Source organism: Suillus discolor (genome assembly GCF_016758755.1).
Source record: "Suillus discolor strain FC423 chromosome Unknown F5147scaffold_12, whole genome shotgun sequence".
Classification (NCBI taxonomy): Eukaryota; Fungi; Basidiomycota; class Agaricomycetes; order Boletales; family Suillaceae; genus Suillus; species Suillus discolor.
The window spans coordinates 23,712-45,159 of NW_024541259.1; the positions used below are offsets into that span (position 1 = coordinate 23,712).

General features: G+C 49.4%; 9 protein-coding genes across 9 annotated transcripts; 4 read left to right on the forward strand and 5 right to left on the reverse strand.

The window, feature by feature from the left end:
- Window positions 1-156: 156 nt before the first annotated feature.
- On the forward strand, window positions 157-2,187 carry F5147DRAFT_680791 (uncharacterized protein). Its single transcript, XM_041436329.1, has 3 exons — window positions 157-791; window positions 829-1,704; window positions 1,752-2,187. The coding sequence occupies exons 1-3, from the start codon at window positions 531-533 to the stop codon at window positions 1,998-2,000; spliced, it is 1,386 nt and encodes a 461-aa protein (XP_041295785.1). The 5' UTR covers window positions 157-530; the 3' UTR covers window positions 2,001-2,187.
- Window positions 2,188-3,140: 953 nt separating this feature from the next.
- On the forward strand, window positions 3,141-5,332 carry F5147DRAFT_788805 (general substrate transporter; the record flags this gene model as incomplete). The annotated part of the gene is made up of 9 exons (XM_041443000.1): window positions 3,141-3,180; window positions 3,230-3,278; window positions 3,331-3,500; window positions 3,558-3,616; window positions 3,673-3,877; window positions 3,933-4,039; window positions 4,090-4,377; window positions 4,429-4,816; window positions 4,869-5,332. 9 exons carry the CDS (start codon window positions 3,141-3,143, stop codon window positions 5,174-5,176), a joined length of 1,614 nt encoding a protein of 537 aa, XP_041295786.1. The 3' UTR covers window positions 5,177-5,332.
- Window positions 5,333-5,352: 20 nt separating this feature from the next.
- F5147DRAFT_680803 (uncharacterized protein) lies at window positions 5,353-6,795 on the reverse strand. Its single transcript, XM_041436330.1, has 6 exons — window positions 6,294-6,795; window positions 6,226-6,235; window positions 6,129-6,170; window positions 5,864-6,077; window positions 5,723-5,807; window positions 5,353-5,667 (listed from the first exon to the last, which is right to left on the reverse strand). The coding sequence occupies exons 1-6, from the start codon at window positions 6,736-6,738 to the stop codon at window positions 5,381-5,383; spliced, it is 1,083 nt and encodes a 360-aa protein (XP_041295787.1). The 5' UTR covers window positions 6,739-6,795; the 3' UTR covers window positions 5,353-5,380.
- Window positions 6,796-6,892: 97 nt separating this feature from the next.
- Window positions 6,893-7,468, reverse strand: F5147DRAFT_571356 (WD40-repeat-containing domain protein; the record flags this gene model as incomplete). Its single annotated transcript, XM_041431042.1, has 1 exon — window positions 6,893-7,468. One exon carries the CDS (start codon window positions 7,466-7,468, stop codon window positions 6,893-6,895), a length of 576 nt encoding a protein of 191 aa, XP_041295788.1.
- Window positions 7,469-10,136: 2,668 nt separating this feature from the next.
- Window positions 10,137-11,169, reverse strand: F5147DRAFT_650345 (uncharacterized protein; the record flags this gene model as incomplete). The annotated part of the gene is made up of 6 exons (XM_041433442.1): window positions 10,137-10,340; window positions 10,398-10,451; window positions 10,494-10,712; window positions 10,749-10,782; window positions 10,857-10,931; window positions 11,147-11,169. 6 exons carry the CDS (start codon window positions 11,167-11,169, stop codon window positions 10,137-10,139), a joined length of 609 nt encoding a protein of 202 aa, XP_041295789.1.
- A 713-nt stretch (window positions 11,170-11,882) lies between these two features.
- F5147DRAFT_607943 (uncharacterized protein) lies at window positions 11,883-16,001 on the forward strand. The gene is made up of 3 exons (XM_041432369.1): window positions 11,883-12,015; window positions 12,106-14,127; window positions 14,178-16,001. The coding sequence occupies exons 1-3, from the start codon at window positions 11,994-11,996 to the stop codon at window positions 15,782-15,784; spliced, it is 3,651 nt and encodes a 1,216-aa protein (XP_041295790.1). The 5' UTR covers window positions 11,883-11,993; the 3' UTR covers window positions 15,785-16,001.
- A 35-nt stretch (window positions 16,002-16,036) lies between these two features.
- F5147DRAFT_680813 (uncharacterized protein) lies at window positions 16,037-17,705 on the reverse strand. The gene is made up of 6 exons (XM_041436331.1): window positions 17,683-17,705; window positions 17,603-17,626; window positions 17,163-17,548; window positions 16,787-17,111; window positions 16,691-16,731; window positions 16,037-16,629 (listed from the first exon to the last, which is right to left on the reverse strand). Exons 3-6 carry the CDS (start codon window positions 17,232-17,234, stop codon window positions 16,186-16,188), a joined length of 882 nt encoding a protein of 293 aa, XP_041295791.1. The 5' UTR covers window positions 17,235-17,548; window positions 17,603-17,626; window positions 17,683-17,705; the 3' UTR covers window positions 16,037-16,185.
- A 435-nt stretch (window positions 17,706-18,140) lies between these two features.
- F5147DRAFT_759156 (uncharacterized protein) lies at window positions 18,141-19,695 on the forward strand. Its single transcript, XM_041440433.1, has 2 exons — window positions 18,141-18,783; window positions 18,840-19,695. Exons 1-2 carry the CDS (start codon window positions 18,503-18,505, stop codon window positions 19,630-19,632), a joined length of 1,074 nt encoding a protein of 357 aa, XP_041295792.1. The 5' UTR covers window positions 18,141-18,502; the 3' UTR covers window positions 19,633-19,695.
- Window positions 19,696-21,180, reverse strand: F5147DRAFT_680818 (proliferating cell nuclear antigen, N-terminal domain-containing protein). Its single transcript, XM_041436332.1, has 6 exons — window positions 21,086-21,180; window positions 20,977-21,029; window positions 20,712-20,925; window positions 20,136-20,653; window positions 19,900-20,085; window positions 19,696-19,843 (listed from the first exon to the last, which is right to left on the reverse strand). Exons 1-6 carry the CDS (start codon window positions 21,135-21,137, stop codon window positions 19,778-19,780), a joined length of 1,089 nt encoding a protein of 362 aa, XP_041295793.1. The 5' UTR covers window positions 21,138-21,180; the 3' UTR covers window positions 19,696-19,777.
- Window positions 21,181-21,448: the final 268 nt, after the last annotated feature.

The following is a 21,448-nucleotide window of genomic DNA, read 5'->3' on the forward strand; positions in this document are numbered from 1 at the left end:
CATACAATGTCGTAGTCACTACCATTCAAGTTTAAGTTACCGTTTATCTTCCCCTTGCACGAACGAGATGCCAGAGTGAGAATGAATAAACGGGGGTCAGAAAAGACGTGTTTACGAAGTTAGAAAAGCGTTTGTATACTCATGTCGCGCAAGCAAAATTTGTGACATGTCTGATTATATCTAGGTACGTTTAGAGTCGTATTATACGCGCTGTCTCCCTCTGATCTAAAATCTCGTTTCTGCAGTGAATATGCTGCTAGTTCTCCCTCTACTACTGGGAACCGAGGCAGTGCCGGTTCCTTCCGAGCACTTTAGGAACTAGCTTGCCTTATTTTAGGTCCATAATGGGCGGAGTAAGAAAAGTACTTTAGATCGCGGAGAGCAACACTAGGGGGGGACGTTGACTAACTTGAATTAATGAGCTAACGCTGGGACCGAGAATGTCCAATAATTCAGGGTGACCGAACTGACATATTGGAATCCACAAAGGCGTCACTAACCACAATGCCAGGTATCCTGGACAATCGTCAATGACGGCCCCTGTAACATGCCCTCATAGATCCTCATGCCAGTTCTTCGGGTGCGTTTTCCCTTTCTTTCCAGCCGCTTCAAAACGCCGAAATGTTATACTGTGGCTCGACATCTTCCTTTCTTACTTTCATCTCGCAATGAGCTACAGACACTCCCTGGAGGATACTTGTAGGGTGTTTATTTCGCGTCCGCGACGCTATAATCAACCAGCACCCACCCAACATGCATTCCAGCATTCCCCATCGCCTGGCTTCGCACCCGTACATCTCGGAATCCCAGCATCCTTTTCTTTGTCAGAATCACCACAAAGCTGCCTCGGACTCCACTCCGTCACCCAACACGCTTCCCGACGTCATTCAACTGCCTATACCAGGAGTCGCAGACCTCATTCCAAAGACGAATCGGACATCGCATGCCAAACGGCAGCCTGCCGGGCACATCCCTCGTCCGCGCAATGCGTTCATTCTCTTCCGCTGTGACTTTGTCCAGCAAAAGAAAATTCCTGGTCATGTAGAAAGTGACCACCGAAACCTATCACGTATCGCAGGTAAAATATGGAGAGGCATGAAGAAAGAGCAACAAAAACCGTGGATTGACCTTGCCTTGAAAGAGAAAGAGCGCCACGCTGCGATGTACCCTGGGTATAAATACATGCCTGCGCAGCAAACTTCAAAGCAAAGGAAGGTCAAGAGTGACCGCATCGCTAAAGAAGAGAGGGAGCTGGAATCACGCAGGGCAGAATTATCATCCGTCTTGGTACAGCGCGCACTTGACATGAGTGATAGCTCGAAGCAAACTGCGCAGGCTGCCGCCCGTTTCACTCCCTATCCCGCTCCCTCGCGTCCACGACGCTCGTCCTCGTGCCCCCCTGTTGGCGCGGAACCAGTGAACCCGTCCGCAGATCTCGACTCTTGGACTCCGTTCTTGGTTACTCATGACGATCTAGCTCGTCGCCCGAGCCGCACTACCATGTACCACTCCGTCACCTCGGAGCCAATCGCTTCACCTCTCATTCCAGCGTGTGACCTTCCGAACTCGCAGCCTGGTGGAGATACATGGTTAGGTGCTCCAATGCCGTATGCATGGCCTCTTCCAGACCGAGAGGACGACCCTTTGTTCGAGATGCAGGCTTCTGATGCCACGTCACAGTTTAACTCTCCCTTCGGGCAACAGGTGAGTACTTTCATGGATTTCAGGACTGCTTATTAATGCTTTAGTAGAACACCGAACTTTATTCTCAGTATTCCGAGTTCATATATTCCCCATTTGAGAACCTTCCCCAGATGCCCCCCGTGAGCATGGACAGGGGAGGGGCACTTGGGTTGGAATTTACTAATCCCTTCGGTTTTGACAATTTCTCATTCAATGGGGATAACTTTCTGACATCGTCTTCTGACATGTCTTCGATGCTCTCTTCTCTGGAATGTGCCATGTCAAGTGACCCGAGCGCTATGAGGGGTACGGAATAGAGCTGTGGGACGTCCTCCTTTTTTGCAGTCGGAATGTCATAGCCTTGGTCCATAGATTCTAAGATCATATAGTACCTATGCATCAGTAATTTACATGGAAACAGCGTACCAACGTACCAACAGTATTTAATATATTTTCGTGGAGTATACATAGCTTTTAGAATAGTCTCTCATTGCACAAAGCATCATTCTCAATAAGATTTACTCTAATGTTATCGTTCCTTATCTACACCGACAGAGAGACGTAGCAAGAGTCTACGACGGTGCACAAAGATACAAAATTACCTGCAGCCCGGGACGTTTCGCTGGGTTAGGTTTCGAACTCCGTCAGGACTACACTCTATGGTTAAACGTTAACAGATGGCCAAATAAAATATTCATTTGTTCATTCATACCCACTCGTTCTAATGGTTCTTCAACTGCCTAGACAAATTCCATTCTAGTGGATTGGAGTATGTGCGTCCGAAGACATTTGGTTCCATACAGAACCGACATATCGCCTACAGCTGGCATACCCACTCTGAGTCTCTAAGCCGCATTGGCTATTCAGCGACCTAGAAGACAGAACGAGTTTATTGATGAATCGGGTAGAAAAGAAACCGGTGCGGAGCTTCGAGTGGACTGGAGTGAGTTGCAAGTTCTTTCGGGACTGTGCAGGGGCGAGCGGGCGGACATCAAGGCTTGGAAGGTGTGGAAAGAGGCAGTCGGACTGAATAAATGACGAGGATTAGCCAAACTCAGGTTATAGATGAAAAGAAGGAACAGGATAGAAGATGAAAGAGAAACTTGCAGGAATCCTCGAAATTTCCTTTGCTTAAGCTGGGAGTCGCGGACGCACACAAGACCGCAAGTATAGGAAGATCTACGTGCGGCTCGGAGGCGTGACCGGTCTTCGAAGTAGTTCTCACACATGCTCGCTGTAGACTTTGTACAACGGTTCATGGGGACCTGGTGCTGACCGGGGGCCGCACGCAGGTACCAAGCAGAGCTTAAACGATCTACTTTAGTACTTAGTCGATCCGAGTCAGCTGCAGGATCCGTGGAAGTAAATGTCTGCCATATGGTCGCACGACGCAAGTACAACTCTCATCTCTCCTTGTATCGTGCCAAATCCTTGCCAGCATAGTACTGTTCATCATCATGTTCAGTGGTGACACTTTCAAAAATATTCGCGTGTACTGTCAGTCGCAACATTATTTGGTACACATTATTTGCTCACAACTTTGCAGGGCTCGCATTCGTGGCTTACTGGGGCATCATTCTGTTCGGATATGACACGTATGTTCCTCATCGTTGAAAGCTCACAAGCGCCTGTCTGACTGTGACCTAGTGGTATAGCTGGAGGTGTCGTCTCCCAGCCTTACTTCGAGACCAGCTTCGGTTTAGTCAACGCCGATGGCTCAATCAACAAAAGCAAGGATACTGAGGTTTCTTCCAATGTTGTTTCTGTGTTGCAGGCAGGAGCATTCTTTGGCGCTCTAGGCAGTGCACCTATATCAGGTTAGTACAATGATGACTGCTCGCTGGTAGACTGATACATTCCGACCATCACGGTAGCTTGGTTGGGACGGAGGTTGACATTGATCGGTTTTACCATCATTTTCGTTATTGGTGCCGTGAGTGGTTCTTTGAAACCCATTATCAGATAAGCCTCTTACTCACGCGGTTCTAGATACTCACTACGGTTGCTGGTGGTAGCCGGGGTATTGCATACATTTACGGCGGTCGGGTTATCTCCGGTTTCGGCATTGGTGGTATCTCTGCTGTCGCACCCACTTATGTCTCCGAATGCTCACCGAAGAATGTTCGTGGTCGCATTACCGGGTGTTTCCAAATCATGGTAGCCATCGGTGTCATGATTTCATATTTCATAAACCGTTTAGTCCCTTTTCGTTCATTTTGGCCTGGATGGCGCTCACAATAATTACACAGTTGGTGTCGGCCTTCACATGGCGAACAGCCCCAATGTCTGGAGGATTCCTTTTGGATTTCAGCTCGTTCCTGCAGGTTTGATGTGCCTTGGTCTTTTCACTGTCAAGGTTAGTCATCCTCGAACTTGCATGGACCATTGCAGATCATTTTAATGCAGGAGTCTCCCCGTTGGCTTGCATCTAAAGGTTACGTTGCGGAAGCCATTGCCAATCTTGCTTACTTGCGGAGGGAGCCCTATGATTCAGATGAAGTACGGCGTGAATTTGCTGAAATTGAAGCTGCCATTCGTGAAGAACAGGATGCTCGTAAAGGCCTTGGATTGAAAGAAGCCTTCCTCGGGAAGGGCAATTTTGTCCGATTTGTCATTGCATTTGTGATCTTCTTGTTACAGCAATGGAGCGGACAAAACTCTGTTGGTTATTACGCACCTCAAATCTTTAGCTCGGTGAGTCTCCCATGCAGTATCCTCTTCCCTCACTCACACGTTAGATTTTAGATTGGGTACTCCGGGACCACCAATTCTCTCTTGGCGTCTGGAATCTACGGTATTGTGAAAGTCGTTGCGACTGCACTTTTCGTGTTCTTCCTTGTCGAGAGTCTCGGTCGCAAAGCCTCGTTGTTCATATCCGCCATGGGAATGGGAATCACGTTCTTTATCATCGGTGCTATCTTGAAAACGCATCCTGTTGTCACGCCTCTGCCGGGCCAGTCTGCGCCACCACCGTCACCGTCTTCAAAAGGTATGGCTGCCATGCTCTACATCTACGTTTGCTTCTACTCCATGGGGTGGGGTCCTCTTCCGTGGGTTTATGTCGCCGATATCTTTCCCACACGGACTCGTCATTACGGAATAGCCGTAGGTTCTGGTTCTCAATGGCTATGGAGTGCGTGCTAAGTCATGTAAAATGTTGTAACGCTGCTAACTCAATCCTGTAGACTTCGTTGTGGCGAAGGTTACCCCAACGCTTGAGACTGATCTAGGATTCAAACTCTTCATGATGTTTGCTACAATCAATATTGGTGGAATGGCAGTGTTCTCCCTGTCAGACAATTCATGTGCCAATTACTTGATCGATACTTACACCATGCTCAACAGGTTCCTCCCTGAAACCAAAGGTCGTAGTCTAGAGGAGATGGATATCATTTTCGGCTCAGTCAGTGCTGAGTCCCGCGAAGTGTTCATTGAACGTGCACTCGACCACAGTGAAGTCAAATCACAACCATCTATCGACAAGCAGATTTAACCGCCATGTGGGCTTGCCTATTACCATTAATTATTGCTATTACCTGGGATGGATTGGAAGTAAATAGTACGCATACCACAACTTCACTGATCTTGCTTTCCGCGTTGATATTGTTATTCCGTCTCTGTAACTTATAAGCTATATCACCCTCACGTTCAGTGGTACTCCACAGTTGATGAACTCCAATCAAGATTTAAATTGGTTCTAGACGCCGTATACTATTTTAGCATTCTCATTGGCGCGCTTCATGATATCTGCACCACTCCATGGATGTCCAGCTTTTCCTGCGGTATATTCTGCAACCCACGGGATCATTGCAGTGTGACACAGGGGCAACCTGCTGCCCTTGATTTCCGGTATAGAATTGTAGAGGTTGGAAGGGACCATGAAGGGCGCATCTGTTTCCAGTAGTATACGCGGTCCACCATCGCTCTTGGCCATCTGACTGACGATATTCGACGTATTGAGATTGGTCGAATATGTAATAACCCCTTATATGTATGAATTAGTTCAGAGGCTTATCGAACTCAATAATGACCGGCCTACCAGTGATCCCGATGTACAAATTACGGAAATGATGAAGTAGTCGCTGTGCGAATTCTGGCGAGTCTGTGAAACAATGTATATGTATCTTTAAAAGAAGATTCAGCCTCGGGAATCAGTAACAAGAGTGATCGCTGGTAGTACCTTGTGATCGGCAGGGACGTGCTCCATGAGAATCCTCTCCGTGTCTGCCTCCGCTTCGCGCGTGTGGATCGTGAGCGGCTTGCCCAGCCTGACAGCATGATTCAACTGTCGGATGAAGACTGCTTGCTGGATTTCCCGTGGGGAGTTGTCGTAGTGGTAATCAAGACCCATCTCTCCCCAGCCTACACATCGTGGGTGGGCCATCGCTTCAAGACTGAAACTCTCGAATCAAATCCCCAGAATTATAAAGAACGCAGAAACATACATGGAAGCCTCAACTGCATCGTTGTATGACTTCGCTTCGTGCCTGGGAGGATTATCAGTTCACTCCCGTACGAGACATGGGCCGAACCAGTACGCACGGGTGAACGCCTGTCAAAATCATCTCTCAGTGCAGGAATCGAGGACAGCGCACGATCGGATAACTCACCCATCACAAACCAATAATCGATACCTCCCCACTTCTGTTCCCGATCTTCTGCAGTAAGTGCTGAGTCCGCAAGCTCCCTCCACGCCATTAACACAGGTGCCTCGCACCACACGTCCACGATTGCCCTCACGTTGCGATTGCGGTACATCTCGCGCACGAAGTCATGGATAGTGTAAAGCGTCCCGTTCCTGTACTTATTTCGGTAAGTCGAGAACGTCGACACGAGGTGGGTGTGCGTGTCGATGATGGGCTGGTCAGCAAGGGAGGCATCTGCAAGCGGAGGAAGACGGAGGAAGTCCTCAGCAGGAATGGTGTTGGACTTTTTCTTGTTGTTCTTGCCCATAGTGCGATGGGCTGTTGTAGTGAAATGAACCTGAGGGTGCAATAGAACTGATCTTCTCAATAGCTGCCAACTCGTGCGAATGACATGGTTGCGAGTAAGCATAAAGTTAAGGGTCAAAACTGTAGTCTCGACCCAACTCGAGTACTTGGACGATTTTACGTGATGTAGCATTATACATGTTAATACGCTGTCACTACTAGTATGTACAAAACGTTGGATCCATTGCTTGGCTATAAAGTGCAATCTACGAGGGATATTAATGTGCGGCTCCACACTCGGACCATAAGGTGCCGTGCGCGAAGTGACTCAAATCCAGTTGCAATGTGTGACTGGGAATAACCAGCGTATCACCCGGGATGTACACGGACCGATAGAAATCGACAGGGATGCGGAGGAGAAGATGACCCTCGGGACTTTCAACCCACCCTTCCTCGTTGGGGGTGAGAGAGGCTGGGGTGGGAGAATCTTGAAGAAAGGAAAAGGCGGAGCAAAGGGCATGAGTTGGGTTGGAGGAGAAACATATTGCAGGTCTTCCAGATATGAGTTGGTGCTTGTTTACAAAATCTAGATCCCACACCCGGGTGGTTGTGTCATATGAACCAGACACAATACGTTTTCCATCCGGCGAGAATGCGACGGAGTATACGGCCTGGGTATGACCTTGGAGCGTACCCAATGCATTGCCAGTGTCCGCATCCCATACTCGGACCGTCTTGTCTGATGAACCAGACGCAATGAGTGTTCCGTCAGCTGAGATCGCGACTGACCAGACACGGTTAGTGTGCCCTTGGAGAGGGGCACCTATTGCCTCGCCGGTCTCTGCATCCAACATCTGGATTATCTTATCCTTTGAACCGAACACTATGCGTTTTCCATCTGGTGAGATCGTCAAAAATAGAATAGCATCAGTGTGCTCTCGGAGAGGAGGGCCCAAGGCTTCGCCGGTTTCTAGATCCCACACTCGGATGGTCGCGTCATCTGAACCAGACACAATACGTCGTCCATTCGGCGAGATTGCGACAGACCGAACCACGCCAGTATGTCCCTCGAGAGGGGCAACCAATAACTCGCCGGTCTGCGCATCCCACACCAGGATCGTCTTTTCGCCCGAAGACACGATACGTTGTCCGTCCGGCGAGATTGCGATAGACAGGACGTAGGTGGTGTGCCCTCGGAGAGGGGAACCCAATACTTTCCCGGTTTCCAAATCCCACATTCGGATTGTGTGGTCGTTTGAACCAGACACAATACGTTTTCCATTCGATGAGATTGCGATACACCGAACGGCCTCACTGTGCCCTCGGAGAGGGGCACCCAATGCCTCGCCAGTTTCCATATCCCACACCTGGATTGTACCGTCATATGAACCACACGCGACACGTTTTCGGTCTGGTGAGATTGCAACTGACATAACCCCGGCGTGCCCATGGTGTCTGTTTTCTTTCGGAGACCACCATGCAACGTGACCAGCAACAACCCGAGGAGTGCGAGGAAACTTTGTGGCGAATTTCCTGAATATCGTCGACTGTGTTGGAGCAAATGACAGAGCGGACAAGTATAAATGTGGAGTGCTGTGCAGAATGGTGGTCCCAAAAGTTTTAATGAAGCGCTGGGCATCTCTGACATCGTCGCTGGTATGCATATGCTCAGCGTTATCCTGTGAATATTATCACGTGAGACTTCATGGTCCCAAAGAATGAGCCACAATCACGGACCGTAAACCAATCTGCAACGGACAAGAGGAAACGCGCTGTACTATTTAGGGACTTGACTAGAGTCAGTGCTTCCAGCCAGAATAGGAAGCGCTCTCCATCGAAAAAGGCTTCGATTTCCTTGGCAAGCGATGGCTCGAAGGACGTAGCTGTTACATGTGTCCCCCAGAATCGACACGAGTACGACAACTCCACTGGAATGAAGTTCTTCACTCGTGACTCTAAATCAGGGACAGCATAATTAGGAAGGTAAGAGTTTTCCAAAGAGCAGATATTGAAACGAAGCCCGCCCGCCATGACCCGCAGCGAGGCAAAGGCAAGGTCCCTCTGTATCAATGACACATCGATGGAGAACTTGCCGCTTCGTTTCTTTTCTGTGAGAAAGTCGTAGAAGGAAGAATGGAGGGGACGTATGGGAATGTCAGGATCTGCAGTGCCGATGACAAGTGAGCCCAGTGGCCCCATGACCGCCTCGACGTTGTAACGGTCATCTTCATTTGGAAAATGTAGTCGCATGGCGTTTAAGGCAACCATGGGGAGTGGTTCTAATGATGCAATAATTTGCCCCATCACAGAACGAAACATAGGGATTACTTCCTCCTCCTCATCCTCTGGTATAATTTCTCCCAATATGTGTTGGTACATATTATCCAATAGATGTACTCCTTTTCCAAATGTCATAGAGACCAAGGAACGGAAACGGCGCATCGGGTCCCCCACTATGTTCGTATTTTTGATGTGCGCAGAGGCAAGACGAGCCCATTCAAAGAGACCATCGGACTTCTGCGCAAGCATGTTGAAGTCCGTGTCCTTCAAAGTGGCGCTCACGCCGGCTAGCTTATTGGAGAGGTAAAGCTGGATGTCATGTTCTGCAGAGGAAGACGAGATATCATCCATGGAGACATGAAGAACATGTGATAAGTCATGCATGGTATCGTGGATGTCTCGGAGTAGGCGAGAAGTAACGAGAATACGGAAATGAGACGGAAATTTGGTTGGCTGAGGGGAGGAAGTATCTGGCGTACCAGAAAGCAGACGGAGAATTTGTTCTCGGGATTTGGCTGCGCCACTCTCGTCAAGCGCATCGATGACTATTAAAATGGGTTGAGTGATGGTGGATGAGGCTTTGCCTATTGGTTCTACGATCAACTTCTGCCATTGTCTTGTGATGTCTCGGGTGTGCCTGAGCTCATTGTCATCATGAACTACATGTGCTATTTCTCGCCGCAGGGTAAGATTGCCGTCAGCTAAGTCGCGCGCAATGGTGGTAAATATCTTTTCATGACGGAGATTTTCTGTGCGGTCGAAACAGAAACAAGCGCCTAAACGCCCAGATTCATGAAACCAGTTGGCGATTGTATGGGCGATGGCTGATTTGCCTCTCCCTGCCGTGCCGGATAACCAGAAAACAGGGGGCACATTCTCACCAGTGCTATTGATCCAAGACTTGATCTCAGTTAGAATGCCTTCCCGAGTGCCTGCGAGGCAAAGCTTAGATGTATTCAGTCCAGCACCGGTCGCATACTCCAGGTTGCTCAAGTCCAGATCCTCGGCTAGGTCACAGGTTGGCAAACGTCAGAAGATGCAGATGAGTTTGAGGCAAATGCTTACCTGCACGGTGGAGGAAGACGACGGTGTCACGAGCCACTTTATCTCGGAATTGCTGCATGAGATCGTCGAGTACTTGATTGTAGCTCTGAATCGAGGCATTTGTTTCATTGAGGACGTTCTTGCAAATTCTTTTCCCTGTTCAAAGATAGTGAGTCCTGGGTAGCATCATGGTAGAACCTACTCACAGAAAGTCTTGGTCTCAGAGTAATGGACAATAAAATCAGCGCATTCCTGCGTCTGTTGTGCGATTTTTAGATATATTGGTAGCATGGATGAAATATTCTTCAGCTCCTCCTCTTCGTTCATTAAGGCATAAACTTCCGAGATCTTCTCGAGCAGATGGTAAACAGCAGTATCACGGCCTGCCTGATCGATAATGATCTGCCACCAAGACATTCGTCATAACCTGCCAAGCTGAATAAATGGAGATAAGCGCACTGAGACGCGCCAATCAAAATAGTCATTGCTCCCTGCAAATAGGGATGAACCTACCTGAGGGTCAGTTACATTCTCAACTGAAATAAATGAATGTACATCTCCAATGCAACGAGCAACAGAGTTAAAGGCCTTCAGTGGCCCAAGAATTGGGGTCCACATGTCGATCTCATTGAGAACCGTTTGAACGTTGCCGGTTACTGCGGCAGCATTTTTCGCGATTCCCGATACAGGGCGGATGCTTGTAACACCTCTAGTGGCATCCCTGATTCTTTCATTCACAACTTCGGAGTTGAGTGGCTCGGGCTGAATGATAGACTTTAGAAGTCGTGTCAAAGTTAGAATTACACCTACCTGAAGCATCTGTACAGGAACGGTATCACGTCCACTAGGCAAGACATCCACAGGTGAAGGACTCAGAGAGCGCCCGTTGTTTTGGGCGCAACGGCACTGGTTGATTACCTTGTCCCAGAATTTGCGACAAAAACTGGACCGTCGTCTTGGAGATCCAGTTTGCGAAGGTGGGAGAGAGGACGGCTGCAACGATGTCATTACAGCATCAACGCAAGAGCGACAATGGTCCATACATCTTGCTTGGCTGCTCTCCTGCCCCTCCCCTGTGGTAGACGAGGGTTTGAGGGAGTAGTATCTTTGTTCATGGAGTAACTTTGAACAGAAGGCTGGGTCCGAGTCTGAAGAGATCAGTTTAAGCATAGCACCCAAACGGCCGCATAGCAGGTTATATAACGAACCCGCGCTTGTCCTGGGCGTCCATTATGTTAAAGGAAGGAACTTCTAAGATTACTGGATCCAATGAAGGTGAATTGCGGCTACGGAAGTCCACGAGGGCACTTGCATGCAACAGGCGCTCATCCGAATATGTTCAAATGCCCTCGAGCTCTCCACTCGGTGGCGTGATTGACTAGCTTGCGAGCGCAGCCCGTCAGCTCTTACCGTCAATAACGGATGTAAATAGCACCGCAACTGCCCATTGCCCACTGCATGGAGGCTGCCAGCCACACAAGCACGCTAGGAATCCCGGATCATGATGAGCTTCTAGTGTAGAGTGTGAAGTGATCGATCGAGTTCTGAACTAGAAAAGTAAGCAACATGTTGGATCCACATACTACATGACTGTGCACTCTTGACCGCCCATAGCGGTTCTTTTATGAATACAGTGCCCATGAGAATATTCACTCTAGCAACGCTGGAGAAGCGTGAATGTGAATGCGAATGCAGTAGCCTCACAAATCACGATGGAAGCTCATGTCAACTGCATGATCAGCCTCCAGTCTACTATATGTGAAATTTAGAGGCCACTGGCGTCTTCTGCTCTCCAGTAACCAGTCGTTGAAGAAAGAGAATTGTCGTGGTGTGTTCACAAGTCCAACAGGGCTGTCGTGGTTGCAAGGGGGTTAGGTAAATGAGTGCAAGTTGCCGCAAATGGGTGTTTTTCCGACAAAGCTTGGTACTTGCAGCAAGTACTTTGTAAGTCCAACAAATAAGAATTACTCTCTTCTTCAACAACAGCAACGGCGACGAACAGGTCTAAACTACTTCGAGCGCAGTGGCCGCTCGTCACCACGCGACGAATCCTGTATGAACCAGAATCAGGCAATAGGTGGGTTTAAAGCCGCTAAGTGGCTACATAATCGTTCATGTTCATGTTCATATCTCTTATTCTTCTTGCATTTGCACTCGATGCATCTAGAGTCCTCAGAGAACTGGGATGATGATTTCGAATTCCAGCAGAGTAACGAACCGAACCTCGGCAAACATCAGGTGGCTGCAGAGCCCAGATTCTCTGTCGCGAGTTCTGCCTTTGCTGAGGATTGGGACACCGAAGGAACCCAGCAGAACATCAAGCACTCGTCATCCATGGTACTAGGGCACGGAAAGAGCCATCCTGCACCTGCACTTGAAGAATGGGCGGAGCCAGGGCCATCAACCCCCACAAAGCGCTCTACAACACAAGCAGAGAACTGGGATGACGACTTCGAGGATAGGACTGAATTCCCTGCTAAACGGCACCCCCACGCCTACTCTTTAAAAACACGTCATTCATATCATACTCCTCCTCGCCTCAAATCCGCGTCTGACCCTGAGAATTGGGATGACGATTTTGAAACAGACAAGACCGACACGACCCCAATGACAAAACGGACGCGTCAGGAGGCATATCCAGACTCATCGGATGACGAGGCTGAGCTCGGGTTCACCGATAAGGAAGAGGACAGAACTGTTACGGCTTGCAGCCGACCGCAGCTCAAGTTGAGACAGTCCCCGCCGCCGCCTGTGCCTGCACTCCCCCTGTCACTCCTCTCACCTGTAGAACCATTTCCACGCTCTCCGACGGTGTCTGTGTTCTCAATACCAACTACAAGCGGACGTAACTCAGTAGGGTATACGTCAACGTCACATCTGGCACTGAGGCCAAGCGCCTCAGGTGGCTCACTTGCTATGTTGCCACCCAGTCCACCAATACACCGTGAGCGACGCAGACTACGGAAAAAGTCACGTCCTCCGCACATAGAGAACAATGTGTTTGAGCTAATTGAAGAGCAGCGCGACTCACCTCCACCACTTCCACCATCCACTCCCGAGCGACCATCTACTTCGCCCCTCCCTCAATCTGACACAGGTTCAACTGGCCCACAGAAGACACCTCTCCTTTCGCGCATCGGATCAGTCAAGTGGGGTGTGCGCAAGAAGCGAGCCAGTACGGGGCCAGCAGAGGTAATGATGCACGATCTCGGGCACGAAGACCAAGAGCACACGCCACGCCCACCTAGCTCGCTCACATCTGTCCTTAGCTCGAGCTCGCGACCGAGCTGGTTTTTTCGCTCTGGCGGCGCCCTTGGGTCTGGGTCCCCGCCGCCTCCGCCCGCCGCTGAACTTAAGCACGAGAAGAGCATGAATAGCATACGTTCGGTCATGCTATCAACGCCCAGCAAGCTTTCAAAGCGCAAGTCCAGCAAGATGTTTGACCCAAGTAGCAGCAGTGAGGTCGTGGGGACACCCGGAAAGCCATCACTTCTCTCTGCGGCCAGAAGACCCACTTCCATGCAAGTCCCACAGGGGAAGGTCCTTTCGACCTCTACAGGGACACGGCACACCTCATATGGCTCATCAGTGGGTCGTGTGGCATCCCAGACGTTTAGTCATCCTCATGAGAGCGTGGAAGATCTGCAATCTCGGGAGGGTAGTCGGGGTTTCATGGGTAGCATGCGGAAAATTAGCCTTATCAGTGGCACAAAGCACAAACGACAGAAGAGTACTGCTGAGGTTACACCCCTCCCACCAATTCCTATGAGCCCAACATCTCTACTCCCCGACGAGTCCGAGCATCCAGATCAATTACTTCCTCCAATAGAGCTACAGCCACCATCCCCGCCCAGAACGCTGAACGGGGTGACCGCGTCACATTCTGCGCCGAATAATATTAGCCAGGGTGTCGAATCGTTATTTGTGCCATCGAGCAGCGCTCCTGTATCACTATCTCCTAAGGCCAGTCCTGTCTCTGCAAGCCGCGGCTCTCCTGGCAAAGCATCATCCCCTCAATCCGCATCATTAGGACGGGCTACTCAAGTTCCCCTTTCATCATCATCTAGTCCCTCCGTCCCCCGCAGGAACTCACTTGGCGACCTCAAGATTCCAGCGAGAATCAGTCAAGCTCAAATCAGCCTTAAACGTGACCTTGGAATGGTGAGGGAATTTGCAGCAAGCGTTGATAGTATGTACCATTTCATCTTCTACACATGTCTTGACTGAATATTTCCTCAGAACTTAAAGAACTGCGAGCAATTCACCATCACCTAATCTCCGAGGTGCACACCACCCTAACGAGCCCTCCTCTATCCCGAGCGGCTTCACCCCCCATGATTTATCTTGCTCGCCCCCGTTCCCGACTACGCTCTAACACCGAACCCAAGTCTAGCTTTTCAGAGAACAAACATTTAGCAGCAGCATTGAACGCCATCACGGCCAAGTACAAGATACCCTGGGAATGTGCCGAGCTACTTATTGAGCTCGGCGGAGGCACGTCTTCCCCTGCTTCTCCTCCGTCTTCCACTGTATCCGCACCAGCTGCGCAGTCTGATATCGACCTCCGAAAGAGCCGGGAGCGAGCAGTGACTCTGTCAGGCGAGGAATCGAAGTTGCCCTCAGGATTCGTTGGGTCGGCTGCAACGGCACAGTCCAATCTGTCATGGCGATCGTCATCAGGACGTCACGATCTCACCCAGCGACAGCTTGTCCTGTTGCGCGACATCCTCAACAGTACAGATGGTGCGCTTCCTGACGATGCATTGGTCCCAGAGGAAACGGATGTCAATCGACAATGGCGGTGGGGAGATGCAATGAGCAGCACTGTCACCCTTCCCTCTGAAGAATCAGTGCAAACTTCGCAGGATGGAAAGAAAAGGCGGCATAGCCGAATGGGCATGAGTGGGCTAAGAGATATGCTGCGGTCGCTGAAGCGGAGCTATTCGAGCCAGCCGCCACCGCCACTGCCTGTATCTACCACGTCTCTAAGCACCCAATCATCCATGGGCTCTCAGAGCCAGCATCATTATTCGCACGCGCATCTACCTCGATCACACCCCCAGCGAAGCTCTAAAACGAGTACTAGACCAGAATCGGCACGTTATACTGGGGATGTGCCAAATTCGCCGTACGATGGACAATCTTTGAAATACAAGGCATCGCCACGCCGACCCTCACTCGCGTCTATCTTCCGCCTGGGGCAGAAGAACAAGAATGTGTCGTCTGGTGCAGAGTCTTCGCTAGATAGCGTCCATGGTTCGCGCTGTGCAAGCCGAGGCAGTGCTACGACGGAGGAAGAGGATTGGGATCAGATTGACTTTGTCACGGATCTTGACGGAGCGGCGAGAGCACTGGGGATCGATGGGTCTTCCACGATCAAGGGAAAGAAGGGACGCTCACCTTATCTAAATCATTCAAATGAGATGCGCCCAATATCACCCAAGCGGGAGGCGTGTTCCTCTCAAACGTCGTTGAAGTGTGAACTATCCCCTCGTTCCATAAGACCGATGCGCTCTACCAGACTATCGAACGTGGAGGAGGTGGTTGATGATCGTCATGTACGCTCGAAATCGAACGCTCAGCACCGCGTCTCTCGGCCACGAACGAGCCCTTCACGGCCGCCGTCTCGGAACTACAAGCTTGCAATATCGGGGTCTGTACGCTCTGCGCCTCCACAGCCACTCGACGGTGACTCCTCGTTGCTCTCCGAATTTAAATTGTCGATGACACCGGAAAATATTAAGCCGCTGCTCGACAATGCGAAGGAAGTGCATCTGCGCTTAAATGAATGTATCAGGGAAGTACGTGCGCTGCTGGACGCTTCTACGAACTCGCCATCATCGTAGTTCATTCATCGCACTTCATTTTGGACTTCATCATCATCGCACCGCACCGCACCTCATGCATGGTTATATCTGTACATTTTACATGTTGTTTTCTTTTCTTTGGTTGTTTTTTCTTGTGTGATAATTGACATCACGTTGATATTTATGATAACACGTACTCTGACAGCATTCACGAACATACTTACATTACAAATGTGCAATACGAAACAAGTTGAACCTCACGCCATGAACCGGAGCTATGTCATCCAGCAAGAAAGAACAACGTGACTATAGATTTCATACTGTTTTGTCTAGTCATAAATTAACTGCTAGTGGGAATGCGTCATTCATCTAAGTTGCGAAAATACTGTATGGGCCCCATGATATAGAAACTCCAGGGTTGACACTCTACCTAAATTCAGTTACTGCGCAAGAGCCTCCGAAACAGTCAACCAGTGGTGCCCCTCCCACAGTGAGTTATCCCTGCTAGCTGATTCCGCGTCGTCCGACTCTGTCACAGGGTTCCACCCGCAACTCCCTCCCCCGGCCTCAATATGCTTCTGGAAGAATGTACGGAAGTGCGCGTTTACCACGCCTTCCGTAGGGAGGTGATCGCAGTATACCACAGGTGCACGGCCTTTATATAAGGCCCCAATTTCTGAGAGTGTTGCCCTTTGGCCCTCGATTTGAATTTCAACATCAAGCAGACGAGATGGAGGTTGAGTGGTAAGGATATGAGCCACGTATCCTGCAACATCAGATACTGCAGTAAAGGACCCTGACGTTTCTCCTTTGTTCACGATATGGAACTTGCCAGTATCAGCCAGCGCGGTGAGCCAGGGGACGAATTCGTAGAACAATCCGTTCTGTAGTCGATTTATCGTATTCAGCGCTTATTCAAACGACATACGACAAGTGACTACTCACGAAGACGCGGAGAGTTGGTAGTCCGATTGATTTTGCATAAACTGTGAATGGAGGATGAGTTAATGTTTAGTATGATATAGTATTATTATTACTTGCCTGCGAAGTCAGTCTTTTGAAAAGCCAAGCCACCTTTGGCTAATTGTGGTTTGATACCGAACTCGCTGGGTACGAAGAGCTTCACACCTGCCTCCTTGGCAGCGTCGGCGAGAACAGTCTGGCCGACTACGCCGCCGAAAACAAGTGTGACAGTTGATATGAGAACATCTACTTTATACTCGCGAAGAACTGTGGAGATCTCGGATGCAGACGTATAGTCTGCGCGCACAACCGTTAAGTTGGGATCATCAGCAGGGAGCGCAGCAACGTTCGTGGAAGCTGGCCGTGCGATGACGAGAATTGGGGCGCCAATGGCAAGGAAAGCCTGATAGCTGGCTAAGGACGATAGCTGCAAGAATATAATAACGAACGTCACCTTCACGATATGAATCCCGGTGTTAGGGCCCGCGCCGATGATAGCAAAAGACTTGAAGAGTTGTTCAGACATATTGTGTTGGTATTGAAGGTTGGTTTGTGTAGCTTTTGTCGATGACCGTGCCGACCTTTATACTCTACCTCCTGCACTGTCGCATGTATAACGGTGGTGATAATCAATACTGCCATCTCGATGTGTGAGACGGTAGTGACGTGCAGTGATACCTGAAGAATACCTGGGAGACCAGGGGAGACCCTTAAGATTGCTGCGGAGGATGACGCGTGCCTGGGGATTCATGATGGCAGTATGTTCGAGTCGTTGTAGAGCATACACGCCTGACAAAGCAGCCGCGTTACTCGATCAACGATTTGAATTGGCTGACCACGCTACTGAGTACTGATTAGTAACTCAGCCACATAGTATAACTGTATAGCAAGTACCTCGAGTGATGCCTACAATGCACACTTTGTATGCAAACATCTTTAAACTCACTCCATAGTATTGTAGGAGACTCGCTTACCGTCCTAGCCAAGATCTGTCCGTACTTGCTATAGCTAAAATATTTAGTAATTATCAGTTCTGGCCCGGGAGTGAGCAACTTCATCACATCGCACCGGATTGACAGCAAGGCTATTTTGATAAGCGAGCATACACCGCCTCTATCAGCTTTTCTTACTGTCCCCGTACGTAGAAACGAAGTTCAACATCTACCATTTCCACTTGGAAAAGATGTGATACGTTGCAGTGCGCCATCGACTCATTGACACTCGAAGGCAGTGACAAGTGGCAACACATTTGATTCGTGATATATGACAACAGGGGTCATTTCTGATTTTACATTTCTTGGATTTCAAAGATGTTACTCACCGCCTTCGTGTGCAAGTCTTCGGTATTATCCCCTAGTGCTATTGGAAAGAGAGGAAAACCACCAAATATGTACAAACACGCTGCGTCGGTACTCGGGGCACCGTCCTTCGACATTGCGAAAACATCAAATCCTGCAAGTTCATCAGTCTTTTGATTGACTCGGATACCTTCATGATCCCAACCTCAGAATCCACTAGTTCACATCAATCATTTTGATGGTCATCCACGGACACTCACTGGGCTGGCGCCAGGCGCACGCTCCCATATTTTGAATCCGACCATCTATCATATCTGACAAAGTACCCGGTCTGCTAGGCTTCTTTCGAATGTCAAATATCTCCTCCGTCTCGTTTGAAACATTCAGGAGTTATTTAACGTCCTGAATGCAAGAAATGCAGACACCTTAGCCTCAATTGCCGCTCGCCTTCCGAGAATTCCCCTGTGCTCAAGGGCACTGAACAACTCGGCGCGCTATGGATTGCGACAGCCCCTGTAGTCCGCATGACAACACTTCGCCCAAGGCTCTCATCCGATCTGACATCTGGTTTGCGGATGGCAATATCGTCCTTATTGCCGACTGTGCAGCCTTCAAGGTCCACCACGGTCAACTCGAAAGGCACTCCGAGGTGTTCCGTGACTTGTTTTCCGTTCCACAACCCGTTGACCAGAACCTCGTTGACGGTTGTCCTTCGGTTGAGCTATACGACCGTCCGACAGATTTATATCACTTACTTATCGCTCTGTATGATGGAATGTGAGTATTTAGCGCTGTCTGGGATTCAGAATCAATGCTTACAGCGTTACGCATAGCTACTTCCAGAAGCACACTGCAGCAGATTTCGTTGCCATCTCTGCTGTACTTCGTCTCTCCACGAAATACTTCATCGAGCACCTACGCGAACGCTGCATCGCTCGTCTTGCGATAGACTGGCCCACATCACTCCCTGAATGGGATCGCAGGGAGCACGACGGGACAGATCGTGAGGGCCGCTACAACCCCCGCGAGATCTTCCCTCACCCCATCCTAATGCTTCAACTCGCTTACGAACTCAACCTCGACGCTTTCCTCCCCAGTGCGTTCTATGACGTCTCACGTTACGGCCCCAGCAAGATCCTCAGCGGCACTCGTGGTCCGCCGCCAATTTTCTTCACTGAAGGCGACCCCGAAGGTCAGCTTGCCCGCCTCTCGGACGATCACCTGTGCGCTGCGTTCCTGGGTCGCGAGGCTGCGCAGTTGTACATACATACCTTCCTCGAATCTGCACTTCGCGACCGTCCGTCCACCAACTGCGCAAACGTGGGAAAGTTGAGTGCTGTGCACTGCGTTGAGTCTTTCTACTTCATACACCTCAACGTTCTGCGTTCTGTCGGTGGAATTGCATGCGGACGTGACGCAGATCCGCTATACACACTTCTACAAGCTGCGGAAATGTTGGAAAGGACTGATTTTTCAGATGGGGTGAAGACGTGCGGACTGAGAATGTGCTCGGTATGTAAGACTGAATTTGTGGATGCCGTTAAGAAGGCAAGGCTGGAGGTATGGGAGCTGATTCCGGAGTGGTTTGGACTCAGGGAACCAAGATCTGGGGAGGATATGAACTAGATTTTTTACAATTTCTATCATAGTATCATTAGAATGCGCAGTTGTCTCAACCTTATTGTACACAAAAAGCACGAAACGCGATGAATTATCATAGATACAAAATCAGATTGACATGCAGGATGGGTGGTATACAATGAGAGCACCTTTACTCCTCGCCAATTTTTGGTGCGAGGTAGTACTTGATCTCGCCTTGTCCAAACTTGTAAGATACCTAACCATAGCACAGTTTGTTAAGAACAATCGAGCAACATTAAGAACTAAACGTACAAGAAGTGGCACGTCGTTGCTCATCATGAGCTGTACCGTGTTTGATAGTGCTGAGCTCTTTGAGAAGTTGACGAGGTATTTTAAGCTGAACGTTAACGATACGTGTTGATTCATTTCGATGAGGACCCCTCCATCTGTGGGAGTTTCGTCCGACTTCTTCACTTTCTTGGCGGGCTTGCTGTTAGACTAGAGCACTGGTCAAAGAGTGAAATGAAAATAGAAAGATGACAACTCACCTTTGCGGGTGCTTTCTTACGCTTCTTGCTACTCTTCTTATCTTCCTCGTCCTCATCCTGTTCCTCCTCACCTTCATCGTCTGACTTAGGTTTGAACTCCTCCCGTTCTTCGTCCTCGTCCTCACCCTCCATCTCAACGTCAGCATCTTCTTTCTTCATATTCTTTTCTTTCTTGATTTTCTTTTTACTGCTGCTTCCTTCTTCATCGTCCTCGTCCTCGTCTTCTTCCTTAGCTTCTTCGTCTTCCTTGCCATAGTTGGCGTACTTTTCTCGGGCAGCCTCAGTTTGCTTCAACAGTACGTTACCGTTTGCGGCTTCGCCTTCACTTGCAAAGCGCACACCTTCCTTCGAAACCTCAATCCGTACAGACTCGCCAAGTTGCGACAGGTCTCGGACAATCCTCGTGAATTCCGATGCGGTCATGGTAACTCGTGCATCGTACTCTGTATCTGGAATACCAAGGGTCTCGGCATCGATGTCCATGAGTTTCATGTCATATTCCGCAATTCGGTCAGAACCTTGGTGTATGCTCGTTCATGGACATGGTCGTTTTGGAATATGACAAAAAGGGCTCACTTCTTGCTTCGTAGACAAGATTCAGAACGTCGGCATCATCAGACGCCTTGATGATACAGATGTCATCATCCTTGGCACACTTGAGTACTTTTGTGAGGGAATTGAGATTGACACCCAGAGGCATTGGGCGGTCACAGCGGTACTTTTTGAAACCTGTTGCTTCAAGCTTGACAGCAACGAGGGCTACATGGGAGTTGTCCATGGCTTGAAGGTGCTAAAAGCCGTATCATCATAATGAAATGAGTGCTGGTGGAACAAAGCCTACGATTCCTTCCTCATTGCACTCAAAGTTAGCGTCTGTTACCAACTCTTTAATGGCTACGAAATTTTGACGAATGAGTCCCGCCACGAGTATTTACGAGAATATGGCTTACAATCCAGCAGACGCTTGAGAAGGGCTGCTTCTTGGAGTCTTGCTTCCAACATGACGAGCGCAAGGGAAAGAGAACAAGGAGAAAGGGAGAGAGATTAGACGCGTCTAAGTCGCGTTGACTGATTTCAAGCGGAGACGGACGAGTCCATGGACCGCGTCTTTACGCGTCATGTCACATCTGTCACGTAATCGGGACCTATCACGGTATGCCGCTCGGCATGAAAAAGTACCAAGTCGAGCGCTGTCACCGACTATCACCACGCTCGTTTAGATATGAGCTTTGACCTAAGCAATAAGCAATTGAATGTTCTTGAAGTTGTTTGTGTTAACTACAGTTGTGTCTCTGAATTCGAATTCAAACTAC

Coding starts and splice junctions, on each gene's coding strand:
- F5147DRAFT_680791 (XM_041436329.1), top strand. CDS start 531: ATGACGGCCCCTGTAACATGCCCTCATAGATCCTCATGCCAGTTCTTC. Junction 792..828: donor CATCGCCTGGCTTCGCACCC/GTACATCTCGGA, acceptor TTTCTTTGTCAG/AATCACCACAAAGCTGCCTC. Junction 1,705..1,751: donor ACTCTCCCTTCGGGCAACAG/GTGAGTACTTTC, acceptor ATGCTTTAGTAG/AACACCGAACTTTATTCTCA.
- F5147DRAFT_680803 (XM_041436330.1), bottom strand. CDS start 6,738: ATGCTTACTCGCAACCATGTCATTCGCACGAGTTGGCAGCTATTGAGA. Junction 5,808..5,863: donor ACGTCCCTGCCGATCACAAG/GTACTACCAGCG, acceptor CTTCTTTTAAAG/ATACATATACATTGTTTCAC. Junction 5,668..5,722: donor TTTGTACATCGGGATCACTG/GTAGGCCGGTCA, acceptor CATACATATAAG/GGGTTATTACATATTCGACC.
- F5147DRAFT_607943 (XM_041432369.1), top strand. CDS start 11,994: ATGAACCAGAATCAGGCAATAG. Junction 12,016..12,105: donor GAACCAGAATCAGGCAATAG/GTGGGTTTAAAG, acceptor CGATGCATCTAG/AGTCCTCAGAGAACTGGGAT. Junction 14,128..14,177: donor ATTTGCAGCAAGCGTTGATA/GTATGTACCATT, acceptor ATATTTCCTCAG/AACTTAAAGAACTGCGAGCA.
- F5147DRAFT_680813 (XM_041436331.1), bottom strand. CDS start 17,234: ATGTCTGAACAACTCTTCAAGTCTTTTGCTATCATCGGCGCGGGCCCT. Junction 16,732..16,786: donor TCAAAAGACTGACTTCGCAG/GCAAGTAATAAT, acceptor CTCCATTCACAG/TTTATGCAAAATCAATCGGA. Junction 16,630..16,690: donor TACCAACTCTCCGCGTCTTC/GTGAGTAGTCAC, acceptor AATCGACTACAG/AACGGATTGTTCTACGAATT.
- F5147DRAFT_759156 (XM_041440433.1), top strand. CDS start 18,503: ATGGATTGCGACAGCCCCTGTAGTCCGCATGACAACACTTCGCCCAAG. Junction 18,784..18,839: donor ATCGCTCTGTATGATGGAAT/GTGAGTATTTAG, acceptor CGTTACGCATAG/CTACTTCCAGAAGCACACTG.
- F5147DRAFT_680818 (XM_041436332.1), bottom strand. CDS start 21,137: ATGTTGGAAGCAAGACTCCAAGAAGCAGCCCTTCTCAAGCGTCTGCTG. Junction 20,926..20,976: donor AGTGCAATGAGGAAGGAATC/GTAGGCTTTGTT, acceptor TACGGCTTTTAG/CACCTTCAAGCCATGGACAA. Junction 19,844..19,899: donor GCAACGACGTGCCACTTCTT/GTACGTTTAGTT, acceptor TGCTATGGTTAG/GTATCTTACAAGTTTGGACA.